The 14,698-nt window shown below is 54.0% G+C and overlaps 1 protein-coding gene across 1 annotated transcript in view; it reads left to right on the top strand.

Annotated features, from left to right (window-relative positions):
- The first annotated feature begins 469 nt into the window (after window positions 1–469).
- Window positions 470–14,698, top strand: part of LOC144494168 (potassium channel subfamily K member 1-like) — a 57,732-nt gene continuing 43,503 nt past the window's right edge. Inside the window, exon 1 of the mRNA XM_078213774.1 lies at window positions 470–827. Coding sequence (XP_078069900.1) covers window positions 470–827 — 358 coding nt within the window. The remainder of the gene's footprint in view (window positions 828–14,698) is intronic.

Below are 14,698 nucleotides of genomic sequence, written 5' to 3'. Positions count from 1 at the left end.
GGTGTACAGCAGGGTGTACAGCTGTGTCAGTGGCAGTGTGTACAGCAGTGTGTACAGCAGCCTGGCAGTGTGTACAGCAGTGTGTACAGCAGGGTGTACAGCAGCCTGGCAGGGTGTACAGCAGGGTGTACAGCTGTGTCAGTGGCAGGGTGTACAGCAGGGTGTACAGCAGCCTGGCAGGGTGTACAGCAGGGTGTACAGCTGTGTCAGTGGCAGTGTGTACAGCAGGGTGTACAGCTGTGTCAGTGGCAGTGTGTACAGCAGGGTGTACAGCTGTGTCAGTGGCAGTGTGTACAGCAGGGTGTACAGCTGTGTCAGTGGCAGGGTGTACAGCAGGGTGTACAGCTGTGTCAGTGGCAGGGTGTACAGCAGGGTGTACAGCTGTGTCAGTGGCAGGGTGTACAGCAGGGTGTACAGCAGCCTGGCAGGGTGTACAGCAGGGTGTACAGCAGCCTGGCAGTGTTGAGAGATGTTCCAGTCTCTGGGTTGCAGCAACTCCTGCGTCCTCCTGATGCACAGGAACAGGTCGAGTTGCTACTTCGCCTTGCTGGCTCTCGCCTACCTGCTGTACCTGGGCTTCGGGGCGCTGGTCTTCTCCTCGGTGGAGCTGCCGTATGAGGACAGTCTGCGGCGGGAGCTGAGGCAGCTGAAGCGCCGCTTCCTGGAGGAGAATGCGTGCCTGGCTCCGGGCAGCCTGGAGAGCTTCCTGGAGCGGGTGCTGGACGCGAACAACTACGGCGTTTCAGTGCTAAACAACAGCTCTGGCAAGTGGAACTGGGACTTTTCCTCATCCCTCTTCTTCGCAGCTACTGTCCTGACCACCACAGGTAAGAGAGACCCCCTCCCTGCCCTGCCCTGATAACTCTCAGACTAAACTTACTGAACCCTTTCCCTGTCTGTCCGATCTATTCAATAGGATATGTGTGTCTATAGAGTGTCTGTACACTGTGTGTGTGTCTGGGGTGGGTATGTCAGTTACTGCATGTACAACTGTATTAGTGAATATTTGTGTTTGACTTACAAGGTTCTGGCTTCCAGAATACTCAATTCTAAGTCAATGCACACGGTAGCACAGTGGTTAGCACAGCTGCCTCTCAGCGCCAGGGACCTGGGTTCGATTCCTGGCTCGGGTCACTGTCTGTGCAGAGTCTGCACATTCTCCCCGTGTCTGCGTGGGTTTCCTCCAGGTGCTCCGGTTTCCTCCCACAGTCTGAAAGACGTGCTGGTTAGGTGTATTGGCCGTGCTAAATTCTCTCAGTGTACCCGAACAAGCGCCGGAGTGTGGCAACTAGGGGATTTTCACAGTAACTTCATTGCAGTGTTAATGTAAGCCCACTTGTGACACTAATAAATAAACTGCCTCAGTGTCCAAGCTTTGAGAAATGATCACTTCGGGTCAAGTTTAATAGTCACTTGGTCAAATGTGGGATAATTAAGGAAAGCCAGCGTGAATTTGATTTGATTTATTATTGTCACATGTATTAACATACAGTGAAAAGTATTGTTTCTTGCGCGCTATACAGACAAAGCATGCTGTTCATAGAGAAGGAAAGGAAAGAGTGCAGAATGTAGTGTTACAATCATAGCGAGGGTGTAGAGAAAGATCAACTTAATGGAAGGTCGGTGCATTCGAGAGTTGGGGCGGCCCGGTGGCACAGTGGTTAGCACTGCTGCCTCACAGTGCCAGGGACCCGGGTTCGATTCCAGCCTTGGGTCACTGTCCGTGCGAAGTCTGCACGTTCTCCCCGTGTCTGCGTGGGTTTCCTCCGGGTGCTCCGGTTTCCTCCCACAGTCCAAAGATGTGCTGGTTAGATGGATTGGCCATGATAAATTGTCCCTTAGTGTCAGGGGGGTTAGCAGGGTAAATATGTGGGGCTATGGGGATAGGGTGGGATTGTGGTCGGTGCAGACACGATGGGCCGAATGGCCTCCTCCTGCAGTGTAGGGACTCTCTGATTCTATGAGTCTGATGACAGCGAGGAAGAAGCTGCTTTTTCTGGTGATTTAACTAACCTGCGTGAATGTTTTGATGAGGGAACGGAGAGGGCGGCTGAGGGGAATGCTGCTGATGTGTGTGTGGATTTCTAAAAGGTGTTCACTAGAGTGCCACTCAGCAGACTTCATGAGCAAAGTTAGAGGTCATGGAACGAGAGGGACAGTAACAACATGAGTCTGAACCTGGCTGAGTGACAGGAAACAGAGGCTCATGCTGATTGGGTGCTTCTCAAAGCAGAAGCAGGTTTATAGTGGAGTTTGACAGGTGTTGGGACCTTGTACCTTGTGTGATATCTAACTAGAAACACAGAGTACAGAAGCAAGGAAGTTGTGATCAACCTGCGCTGGTTCAACCTCAGCTGAAGGTGGATGGCACGGTGGCACAGTGGCACTGCTGCCTCAAAGCGCCAGGGACCCGGGTTCGATTCCCGGCCTCGGGTCACTGTCTGTGTGGAGTCTGCACATTCTCCCCGTGTCTGCGTGGGTTTCCTCCGGGTGCTCCGGTTTCCTCCCACAGTCCAAAGATGTGCTGGTTAGGTGGATTGGCCATGCTAAATTGACCCTAGTGTCAGGGGATTGGTAGGGTAAATGGATGGGGTTATGGGGATGGGGCCTGGGTGGGATTGTTGTCGGTGCAGACTCGATGGGCTGAATGGCCTCCTTCTGCACTGTAGGATTCTATGATGTCCAATTTGTGTATGTGTGTGTATGTGTGTGTGTGTGTGGAGTATTGGGTCCAGTTCATCGGGAGGATGTGAAGGCAATGTGGATGGGCTGAGTGGCTGGGGCCCCATGGAGCACAGAAAGCCGCAAGGAGATCCAATAGAGAAGGTTTGAAATCATGAGGGGTCTGGACAGAGTAAATAGGGAGGAACTCTTGCATTAGTGGAGGTGACCCTGTGAGAATGCGGTAAACACGAGGCGTTTACCAGGGACTGGTTAGGATCAGGAACGCACTGAGAGTGTAGTGGAGGCAGATTCAATCACAGCTTCCAGAGTGAAACTGGATCATTATCTGAAGGAAAGGCTTTGTCTTGTTTTGGGGGAGAAGGTGAGAGAGTGGGACTGGTGGGTGGCTCTTGTTGAGAGCCAGCACAGGGGCTGCCTGGTCTCCTTCCTGTGCTCCAACCATCTGACTATTCAAAGATGTCCTGGCCAACATTCATCCCTCACTCACATCACTAAAACACCTCATCACATTGCTGCTTATGGGATCTTGCTGTGCACAAATTGGCTGCTGCGGTTCCTACCTTACGTGGCGATGCCAGCGTTGGACTGGGGTAAACACAGTAAGATGTCTCACAACACCAGGTTAAAGTCCAACAGGTTTATTTGGTAGCACAAACCACTAGCTTTCGGAGCGCTGCCCCTTCATCAGGTAAGTGGGAGTTCTGTTCACAAACAGGGCATATAAAGACACAAACTCAATTTACAAAATAATGGTTGGAATGCGAATCTTTACAGGTAATCAAGTCTTAAAGGAACAGACAATGTGAGTGGAGAGAGCGTTAAGCACAGGTTAAAGAGATGTGTATTGTCTCCAGACAGGACAGTTAGTGAGATTTTGCAAGTCCAGGCAAGTTGTGGGGGTTACAGATAGTGTGACATGAACCCAAGATCCCGGTTGAGGCCGTCCTCATGTGTGCGAAACTTGGCTATCAGTCTCTGCTCAGCGATTCTGCGCTGTCGTGTGTCATGAAGGCCGCCTTGGAGAATGCTTACCCGAAGATCAGAGGCTGAATGCCAGTGACCACTGAAATGTTCCCCCACAGGAAGAGAACAGTCTTGCCTGGTGATTGTCGAGCGGTGTTCATTCATCCGTTGTCGTAGCGCCTGCATGGTTTCCCCAATGTACCATGCCTCGGGACATCCTTTCCTGCAGCGTATCAGGTAGACAACGTTGGCCGAGTTGCAAGAGTATGTACCGTGTACCTGGTGGATGGTGTTCTCACGTGAGATGATGGCATCCGTGTACACATGAGGACGGCATCAACCGGGATCTTGGTTTCATGTCGCACTATCTGTAACCCCCACGACTTGCCTGGGCTTGCAAAATCTCACTAACTGTCCTGTCTGGAGACAATACACATCTCTTTAACCTGTGCTTAACCCTCTCTCCACTCACATTGTCTGTACCTTTAAGACTCGATTACCTGTAAAGACTCGCATTCCAATCATGATTTTGTAAATTGAGTTTGTGTCTTTATATGCCCTGTTTGTGAACAGAACTCCCACTCACCTGACGAAGGGGCAGCGCTTCGAAAGCTTGTGTGGCTTTTGCTACCAAATAAGCCTGTTGGACTTTAACCTGGTGTTGTGAGACTTCTTACTGTGTCTACCTTACCAGAGCCACTCTCTTCCAAAGTACCTCACGGGCTGTTCGGACACTGAGGCATTCAGCGGTCATGAAAGACACTATATAAATGCAAATCTCTCTTTACACAAGAGTTTATAATAATGGTGTCTTCCCAAGTGTGTGTGTATCTAATTAGTGTGTTTATATATCAGTGAACTGCCTGAAAAGTTTAGAGTTTATTTATTTACTGTCACAAATAGGTTTACATTAACACTGCAATGAAGTTACTGTGAAAATCCCCTAATCGCCACACTCCGACGCCTGTCCAGTTCACTGAGGGAGAATTTAGCACAACCAATGCATCTAACCAGCTCATCTTTCGGACTGTGGGAGGAAACCGGAGGAAACCCACACAGACATGGGGAGAATGTGCAGACCCCACACAGATAGTGACCCAAGCTGGGAATCGCATCTGGGTCCTGGCGCTGTGAGGCAGCAGCGCTAACCACTGTGCCACCATGTCGCCCTACTAGTCACTGTTGTAATGTGGGAAACACAACAGTGCACAGCACGATCCCACAGGCAGCAATAGGGTAATGACCCTCTTAGTGATATTTATTGAGGGCTGGAGTGGCTGGGGCTCGATGGAGCCACAGGGTCTTTAACATCAGCCTGAGGGAGTCGATGGCATCTCGATTTAACCTTTCACCTGATGATGCTGCACTGGTTTACAGTGTATAAAAGGGCTCACCCAGGAAGTGATGCCAAGAGATGCCAAAACCTTCCTGTTGTTGACCACAGCAAGAAGTGTCAGCCCCTCTCTCCTGCTGAATCGATCAGTGCACTGGCCCCTCACTCCAGTGATCGGAGCCCGTGTGGGAGCTTCAGCCAGGCTGACGTCATCCCGTGGCTTCTCCCAGCTAACCACAGGAATGAACGTGTCAACACTGCAGTGAGCTCAGTATATCCCTCTTTATCCTTCTACAGGACGCGGGAGAAACAACAACATGCATTTATTTACATAGCACCTTTGATATAGCCGTTAGCTTTGTAGGAGGGTCGGAGGGCTGGAGGAGATTACAGAGGGAGAGGGGTACAGGGATCGCGGAGGGTCGTAGGGCTGGAGGAGATTACAGAGGGAGAGGGGTACAGGGATCGTGGAGGGTCGTAGGGCTGGAGGAGATTACAGAGGGAGAGGGGTACAGGGATCGCGGAGGGTCGTAGGGCTGGAGGAGGTTACAGAGGGAGAGGAAAACAGGGATCGCGGAGGGTGGTAGGGCTGGAGGAGGTTACAGAGGGAGAGGGGTACAGGGATCACGGAGGGTCATAGGGCTGGAGGAGATTACAGAGATAGGGAGAGGGGCACAGGGATCGCGGAGGGTCGTAGGGCTGGAGGAGGTTACAGAGGGAGAGGGGTACAGGGATCACGGAGGGTCGTAGGGCTGGAGGAGATTACAGAGGGAGAGGGGTACAGGGATCACAGAGGGTCGTAGGGCTGGAGGAGGTTACAGAGGGAGAGGGGTACAGGGATCGCGGAGGGTCGTAGGGCTGGAGGAGATTACAGAGGGAGAGGAGATGTGATGGAGGGAATTGAGAGGCAGAGAGCTTGCACGGCTGGAGCGGGTGCTACTGAAGGTCAGTGAGCACGGGGAGAGTGAGAGAATGACTCGGTTCCGATGAGGAGTTTTGGCTGGGTGAGGTTTAGCGGGTAGAAGGTGGGAGGCTGGCCAGGGGATTGTTGGAATAGTTGTAAGTGGACGTGACAGAGCAGCACAGGATTGCTGGAGAGCAGGTTTTCCATTGAAACTGTGTCAGATTAAAATTAACCAAATGTTCCACGTGGCAGAGTGAGGTGACTAACCAGTTCAGGTGTCACTGGGTGGGGTGCGCAGTTTTGGCTCAGACACCTGCCTCTCTTTCTTTGAGAAATGTCACGACGGTGCTTTATGAACAGACTGGACTCTGGTCTGCACATTCTCTCGCGCTCTCTCTCGCGCTCTCTCTCGCGCTCTCTCTCGCGCTCTCTCTCGCGCTCTCTCTCACGCTCTCTCTCTATCTCATTCTCGCACTCTCTCTCGCGCACTCTCTCACGCTCTCTCTCGCCCTCTCTCTCGATCTCATTCTCGCGCTCTCTCTCGCGCACTCTCTCACGCTCTCTCTCGCGCTCTCTCTAGCACTCATTCTCGTGCTCTCTCTCGTGCTCTCTCTCGCGCTCCCTCTCGCGCTCCCTCTCGCGCTCCCTCTCGCGCTCCCTCTCGCGCTCCCTCTCGCGCTCCCTCTCGCGCTCCCTCTCGCGCTCTCTCTCGCGCTCTCTCTCTATCTCATTCTCGCACTTTCTCTCACGCTCCCTCTCACGCTCTCTCGCGCTCCCTCTCACGCTCTCTCGCGCTCCCTCTCACGCTCCCTCTCGCGCTCCCTCTCGTGCTCTCTCTCGTGCTCTCTCTCTCGTGCTCTCTCTCTCGTGCTCTCTCTCGTGCTCTCTCTCGTGCTCTCTCTCTCGTGCTCTCCCTCGTGCTCTCTCTCTCGTGCTCTCTCTCTCGTGCTCTCTCTCTCACGCTCTCTCTCGTGCTCTCTCTCGCGCTCTCTCTCGCACTCTCTCTCGCGCTCTCTCTCGATCTCATTCTCGCGCTCTCTCTCGCGCTCTCTCTCTATCTCATTCTCGCGCTCTCTCTTACGCTCTCTCTCGTGCTCTCTCTTGTGCTCTCTCTCTCGTGCGCTCTCTCTCGATCTCATTCTCGCGCTCTCTCTTGCGCTCTCTCTCTATCTCATTCTTGCGCTCTCTCGCGCTCTCTCTCGTGGTCTCTCTCGTGCTCTCTCTTGTGCTCTCTCTCGCGCTCTCTCTCATGCTCTCTCTCGCGCTCTCTCTCGTGCTCTCTCTCGTGCTCTCTCTCGTGCTCTCTCTCGCGCTCTCTCTCGTGCTCTCTCTCGCGCACTCTCTCACGCTCTCTCTCGCGCTCTCTCTTGCGCACATTCTCGTGCTCTCTCTCGTGCTCTCTCTCGTGCTTCCTCTCGCGTTCTCTCTCGCGCTCTCTCTCTCGCGCTCTCTCTCAATCTCATTCTCGCGCTCTCTCTCGTGTTCTCTCTCCATCTCATTCTCGCGCTCTCTCTCGCGCTCTCTCTCGCGCTCTCTCGCGCTCTCTCTCGCGCTCTCTCTCGTGCTCTCTCTCGCGCTCTCTCTCGTGCTCTCTCTCGCGCTCTCTCTCGCGCTCTCTCTCGTGCTCTCTCTCGCGCTCTCTCTCGATCTCATTCTCGCGCTCTCTCTCGCGCTCTCTCTCTATCTCATTCTCGCGCTCTCTCTTACGCTCTCTCTCGTGCTCTCTCTTGTGCTCTCTCTCTCGTGCGCTCTCTCTCGCGCTCTCTCTCGATCTCATTCTCGCGCTCTCTCTTGCGCTCTCTCTCTATCTCATTCTCGCGCTCTCTCGCGCTCTCTCTCATTGTCTCTCTCGTGCTCTCTCTTGTGCTCTCTCTCGCGCTCTCTCTCACGCTCTCTCTCGCGCTCTCTCTCGTGCTCTCTCTCGTGCTCCCTCTCGCGCTCTCTCTCGCGCTCTCTCTCGTGCTCTCTCTCGCGCACTCTCTCACGCTCTCTCTCGCGCTCTCTCTTGCGCTCATTCTCGTGCTCTCTCTCGTGCTCTCTCTCGTGCTCCCTCTCGCGTTCTCTCTCGCGCTCTCTCTCTCGCGCTCTCTCTCGATCTCATTCTCGCGCTCTCTCTCGTGCTCTCTCTCTATCTCATTCTCGCGCTCTCTCTCGTGCTCTCTCTCGCGCTCTCTCTCGCGCTCTCTCCCGCGCTCTCTCCCGCGCTCTCTCTCGCGCTCTCTCTCGCGCTCTCTCTCGCGCTTTCTCTCGTGATCTCTCTCTCGTGCTCTCTCTCTCATGCTCTCTCTCGTGCTCTCTCTCGTGCTCTCTCTCGCGCTCTCTCTCGCGCTCTCTCTCGCACTCTCTCTCGCGCTCTCTCTCGCGCTCCCTCTTGCGCTCTCTCTCATGCTCTCGTGCTCTCTCTCGCGCTCTCTCTCATGCTCTCTCTCGATCTCTCTCTCGCGCTCTCTCTCGCGCTCTCGCTCGTGCTCTCTCGCGCTCTCTCTCGCGCTCTCTCTCGATCTCTCTCTCGCGCTCTCTCTCGCGCTCTCTCTCGATCTCTCTCTCGCGCTCTCTCTCGTGCTCTCTCTCGTGCTCTCTCTCGTGCTCTCTCTCGCGGTCTCTCTCGCGCTCTCTTTCGCGCTCTCTCTCGTGCTCTCTCTCGCGCTCTCTCTCGCGCTCTCTCTCGTGCTCTCTCTCACGCTCTCTCTCGTGCTCTCTCTCGTGCTCTCTCTCGTGCTCTCTCTCGTGCTCTCTCTCGCGGTCTCTCTTGCGCTCTCTCTCACGCTCACTCTCGCGCTCTCTCTCGCGCTCTCTCTCACGCTCTCTCTCGTGCTCTCTCTCGTGCTCTCTCTCGTGCTCTCTCTCGTGCTCTCTCTCGTGCTCTCTCTCTCGTGCTCTCCCTCGTGCTCTCTCTCTCGTGCTCTCTCTCTCGTGCTCTCTCTCTCACGCTCTCTCTCGTGCTCTCTCTCGCGCTCTCTCTCGCACTCTCTCTCGCGCTCTCTCTCGATCTCATTCTCGCGCTCTCTCTCGCGCTCTCTCTCTATCTCATTCTCGCGCTCTCTCTTACGCTCTCTCTCGTGCTCTCTCTTGTGCTCTCTCTCTCGTGCGCTCTCTCTCGATCTCATTCTCGCGCTCTCTCTTGCGCTCTCTCTCTATCTCATTCTTGCGCTCTCTCGCGCTCTCTCTCGTGGTCTCTCTCGTGCTCTCTCTTGTGCTCTCTCTCGCGCTCTCTCTCACGCTCTCTCTCGCGCTCTCTCTCGTGCTCTCTCTCGTGCTCTCTCTCGTGCTCTCTCTCGCGCTCTCTCTCGTGCTCTCTCTCGCGCACTCTCTCACGCTCTCTCTCGCGCTCTCTCTTGCGCACATTCTCGTGCTCTCTCTCGTGCTCTCTCTCGTGTTTCCTCTCGCGTTCTCTCTCGCGCTCTCTCTCTCGCGCTCTCTCTCAATCTCATTCTCGCGCTCTCTCTCGTGTTCTCTCTCCATCTCATTCTCGCGCTCTCTCTCGCGCTCTCTCTCGCGCTCTCTCTCGCGCTCTCTCTCGCGCTCTCTCTCGCGCTCTCTCTCGCGCTCTCTCTCGCGCTCTCTCTCGTGCTCTCTCTCGCGCTCTCTCTCGATCTCATTCTCGCGCTCTCTCTCGCGCTCTCTCTCTATCTCATTCTCGCGCTCTCTCTTACGCTCTCTCTCGTGCTCTCTCTTGTGCTCTCTCTCTCGTGCGCTCTCTCTCGCGCTCTCTCTCGATCTCATTCTCGCGCTCTCTCTTGCGCTCTCTCTCTATCTCATTCTCGCGCTCTCTCGCGCTCTCTCTCATTGTCTCTCTCGTGCTCTCTCTTGTGCTCTCTCTCGCGCTCTCTCTCACGCTCTCTCTCGCGCTCTCTCTCGTGCTCTCTCTCGTGCTCCCTCTCGCGCTCTCTCTCGCGCTCTCTCTCGTGCTCTCTCTCGCGCACTCTCTCACGCTCTCTCTCGCGCTCTCTCTTGCGCTCATTCTCGTGCTCTCTCTCGTGCTCTCTCTCGTGCTCCCTCTCGCGTTCTCTCTCGCGCTCTCTCTCTCGCGCTCTCTCTCGATCTCATTCTCGCGCTCTCTCTCGTGCTCTCTCTCTATCTCATTCTCGCGCTCTCTCTCGTGCTCTCTCTCGCGCTCTCTCTCGCGCTCTCTCCCGCGCTCTCTCCCGCGCTCTCTCTCGCGCTCTCTCTCGCGCTCTCTCTCGCGCTTTCTCTCGTGATCTCTCTCTCGTGCTCTCTCTCTCATGCTCTCTCTCGTGCTCTCTCTCGTGCTCTCTCTCGCGCTCTCTCTCGCGCTCTCTCTCGCGCTCTCTCTCGCGCTCTCTCTCGCGCTCCCTCTTGCGCTCTCTCTCATGCTCTCGTGCTCTCTCTCGCGCTCTCTCTCATGCTCTCTCTCGATCTCTCTCTCGCGCTCTCTCTCGCGCTCTCGCTCGTGCTCTCTCGCGCTCTCTCTCGCGCTCTCTCTCGATCTCTCTCTCGCGCTCTCTCTCGTGCTCTCTCTCGTGCTCTCTCTCGTGCTCTCTCTCGCGGTCTCTCTCGCGCTCTCTTTCGCGCTCTCTCTCGTGCTCTCTCTCGCGCTCTCTCTCGCGCTCTCTCTCGTGCTCTCTCTCACGCTCTCTCTCGTGCTCTCTCTCGTGCTCTCTCTCGTGCTCTCTCTCGTGCTCTCTCTCGCGGTCTCTCTCGCGCTCTCTCTCACGCTCACTCTCGCGCTCTCTCTCGCGCTCTCTCTCATGCTCTCTCTCGCGCTCTCTCTTGTGCTCTCTCTCATGCTCTCTCTCACGGTCTCTCTCGCGCTCTCTCTCGCACTCTCTCTCGCCCTCTCTCTCGCGCTCTCTCTCGTGCTCTCTCTCGCGCTCTCTCTCGCGCTCTCTTGCGCTCTCTCTCGCGCTCTCTCTCGTGCTCTCTCTCGTACTCTCTCTCGCGCTCTCTCTCATGCTCTCTCTCATACTCTCTCTCGCGCTCTCTCTTACGCTCTCTCTCTCGTGCTCTCTCTCACGCTCTCTCTCGCGCTCTCTCTCATGCTCTCTCTCATACTCTCTCTCGCGCTCTCTCTCGCACTCTCTCTCGCGCTCTCTCTCGTGCTCTCTCTCACGCTCTCTCTTGTGCTCTCTCTCGTGCTCTCTCTCGTGCTCTCTCTCATGCTCTCTTTCGTGCTCTCTCTCGTGCTCTCTCTCACACTCTCTCTCGCGCTCTCTCGCGCTCTCTCTCGTGCTCTCCCTTGCGCTCTCTCCCGCGCTCTCTCTCGTGCTCTCTTTCGCGCTCTCTCTCGTGCTCTCTCTCGTGCTCTCTCTCACGCTCTCTCTCGCGCTCTCTCTTGCACTCTCCCTCGCGCTCTCTCTCGCGCTCTCTCTCGCGCTCTCTCGTGCTCTCTCTCGCGCTCTCTCTCGTGCTCTCTCTCATGCTCTCTCTCGTGCTCTCTCTCATGCTCTCTCTCGTGCTGTCTCTCATGCTCTCTCTCACGCTCTCTCTCGTGCTCTCTCTCATGCTCTCTCGCGCTCTCTCTCGCGTTCTCTCTCATGCTCTCTCTCGCGCTCTCTCTCGCGCTCTCTCTCGCGCTCTCTCTCGCGCTCATTCTCGCGCTCTCTCTTGCGCTCTCTCTCGCGCTCTCTCTCGCGCTCTCTCTCGCGCTCTCTCTCGTGCTCTCTCTCGCGCTCTCTCTTGTGCTCTCTCTCGCGCTCTCTCTCGTGCTCTCTCTCGCGCTCTCTCTCGTGCTCTCTCATTCTCTCTCTCACGCTCTCTCTCGCGCTCTCTCTCGCGCTCTCTCTCGCGCTTTCTCTCTCATGCTCTCTCGCGCTCTCTCTCGTGCTCTCTCTCGCGCTCTCTCTCGTGCTCTCTCTCGCGCTCTCTCTCGATCTCTCTCTCGCGCGCTCTCTCTCGATCTCTCTCTCGATCTATCTCTCGCTCTCTCGCGCTCTCTCTCGCTCTCTCTCTCGCTCTCTCTCGCTCTCTCTCTCGCTCAGTGCCAATCTGGCAGTGCCAGTTTCCAATCAGGCCAAAGCCAAATGAGACAGTTTAGGCTGTGCGATTCAGTGATAGTGATTGGTGGCAGGAACTGGCCAGCGAGAGGAGCGCGTGCACTTTTATGGCGACCACGGAAAGTTGAGCGCTTAAGCAACCGACATCATTAAAATACAAATGCACCCGCTCCTTTATGGGATCTTGCTGTGCACACATTGCAGCGTTTTCCACCTTAACCAGCTCCGAGGGAGCTGGACGTGAGGGAATGTCCCAAAAGACACCACAGAAATGCCATTTCTCTCTTTCACTGCAGCGCAGTGGTTAGCGCTGCTGCCTCACAGCTCCAGAGTCCCGGGTTCGATTCCCAGCTTGGGTCACTGTCTGTGTGGAGTCTGCACATTCTCCCCGTGACTGCGTGGGTTTCCTCCGGGTGCTCCGGTTTCCTCCCGCAGTCTAATCACCCTATTATGGAAAGGATATTATTAAACTAGAAAGAGTGCAGGAAAGATTTACTAGGATGCTACCGGGACTTGATGGATTGAGTTATGAGGAAAGGCTGGATAGACTGGGACTTTTTTTCTCTGGAGCGTAGGAGGCTGAGGGGTGACCTTATAGAGGTCTATAAAATAATGAGGGACACAGACAAGGTAGATAATCAATATCTTTTCCCAAAGGTAGGGGAGTCTAAAACTAGGGGATTTTCACGGTAACTTCATTGCAGTGTTAATGTAAGCTTACTTAAAGTTTAAAGGTTTTTAAATTTTTATTTATTAGTCACAAGTAAAGCTTACATTAATACTGCAATGAAGTTTAAGGTGAGATACAAGAGGGGAGAGGGGAGAGATACAAAAGGGTCCAGAGGGGCAGTTTTTTCACAGAGGATGGTGAGTGTCTGGAACAAGCTGCCAGAGGTAGTAGTAGAGGCGGGTACAATTTTGTCTTTTAAAAATCGTTTAGACAGTTACATGGGTAAGATGAGTATAGAGGGATATGGGCCAAATGCGGGCAATTGGGACTAGCTCAGGGGTTTAAAGAAAAGGGTGGCATGGACAAGTTGGGCCGAAGGGCCTGTTTCCATGCTGTAAACCTCTATGACTCTATGAAAGACATGCTGGTTAGCAGAAAAAAACTGGATAAAAGCAAATTACTGCGGATGCTGGAATCTGAAACCAAATGAGAAAATGCTGGAGAATCTCAGCAGGTCTGGCAGCATCTGTAAGGAGAGAAAAGAGCTGACGTTTCGAGTCCAGATGAGCCTTTGTCAAAACCGGTTCAAAACGTCAGCTCTTTTCTCTCTTTACAGATGCTGCCAGACCTGCTGAGATTTTCCAGCATTTTTTCTCTTTTGGGTGCAGGTTAGGCAGTGCTAAATTCTCCCTCAGTGGAACCCGAACAGGTGCCGGAGTGTGGCAACTGGGGATTTTCACAGTAACTTCATTGCAGTGTGAATGTAAGCCTTACTTAAAGTTTAAAGTTTGAAGTTTTAAAGTTTTTATTTATTAGTCACAAGTAAGGCTTACATTAACACTGCAATGAAGTTACTGTGAAATTCCCATAGTCACCACCCTCCGGCGCCTGTTCGGGTCAATGCACCTTACTTGTGACACCAATACATTTTTTAAAAGGTCTCACTTTGATATCAGGACATGATTTCCTGCTGACACTCTCAGACTGGGTGAGTAGGCATCTGGGGCATTCTTAAGATAAGACCATAAGACCATAAGACATAGGAGCGGAAGTAAGGCCATTCGGCCCATCGAGTCCACTCCACCATTCAATCATGGTTGATTTCAACTCCATTTACCCGCTCTCTCCCCATAGCCCTTAATTCCTCGAGAAATCAAGAATTTATCAATTTCTGTCTTGAAGACGCTCAACGTCTCGGCCTCCACAGCCCTCTGTGGCAATGAATTCCACAGATCAGTAAACTCTGCCGGGCAAAGTGGGATGTGTACTCAGTGTTAATCAAATCCCTCCTGTACTAAATGAGCAGAGAGAAGCAGGCAGGACAGTGGGGTGTGATTGTATGGTGTTGGAGTGGGGACTCCAATACTGTCACGTTGTCCTTATCTCAGGCTGGTAAAGTTGAACTCCTTGAGCAGTCACGCCCCACTGAATCCCAACCCTGCACTTGCCCTATCTTTACACCGCTTATCTCTGTTTACACGAGGTTTACTTAAACATTGGATATGTTAGGTTTCCAAGCAGAGGTTGCTGATAAAAATTGCTCTGATTTCCTGAGTTTAGTGGCTGTCTCAGTAAGACGTGTCAAAATAATGGTATTGAAATAGAGGTGAGGTCTTCCTCCAAACAGCTATGTTTCCCCTGATCGTGAGGATGTGAAGTTCTACTCAACATTGAGCTAACTCTCAGCAACTCTTGTCTCCTTCCACCAGCAGGCCCAGCTCACCCTCACCGAGCCTGCTGCTGACACTCTCTCTGAGCTCCTTACGCCGCTGGACTCATTCCCGTACACTCCAGGCCGGCCTCCCACCCCTTGTAAACTTCGCCTCGTCCAAACTCCTAACACGTACTCCAACCCCGGGCGACACGGTGGCACAGTGGTTAGCACTGCTGCCTCACAGTGCCGGGGACCCGGGTTCGATTCTCGGCTTGGGTCACTGTGTGGAGTCTGCACGTTCTCCCCGTGTCTGCGTGGGTTTCCTCCGGGTGCTCCGGTTTCCTCCCACAGTCCAAAGATGTGCGGGTTAGGTGGATTGGCCATGTTAAATTGCCCCTTAGTGTCAGGGGGATTAGCAGGATAAATATGTGGGGTTACGGGGATAGGGCCTGGGTGGGATTGTGGTCGGTGCAGACTCGATGGGCTGAATGGCCTCCTTCTGCACTGTAGGGATTCTACGATTCTAACCCGAACC

This window comes from Mustelus asterias, chromosome 5, assembly GCF_964213995.1.
Source record: "Mustelus asterias chromosome 5, sMusAst1.hap1.1, whole genome shotgun sequence".
NCBI lineage: Eukaryota > Metazoa > Chordata > Chondrichthyes > Carcharhiniformes > Triakidae > Mustelus > Mustelus asterias.
The sequence above is the reverse complement of the archived record's forward strand: the minus strand, read 5'-3'. Positions and strand labels throughout refer to the sequence as shown.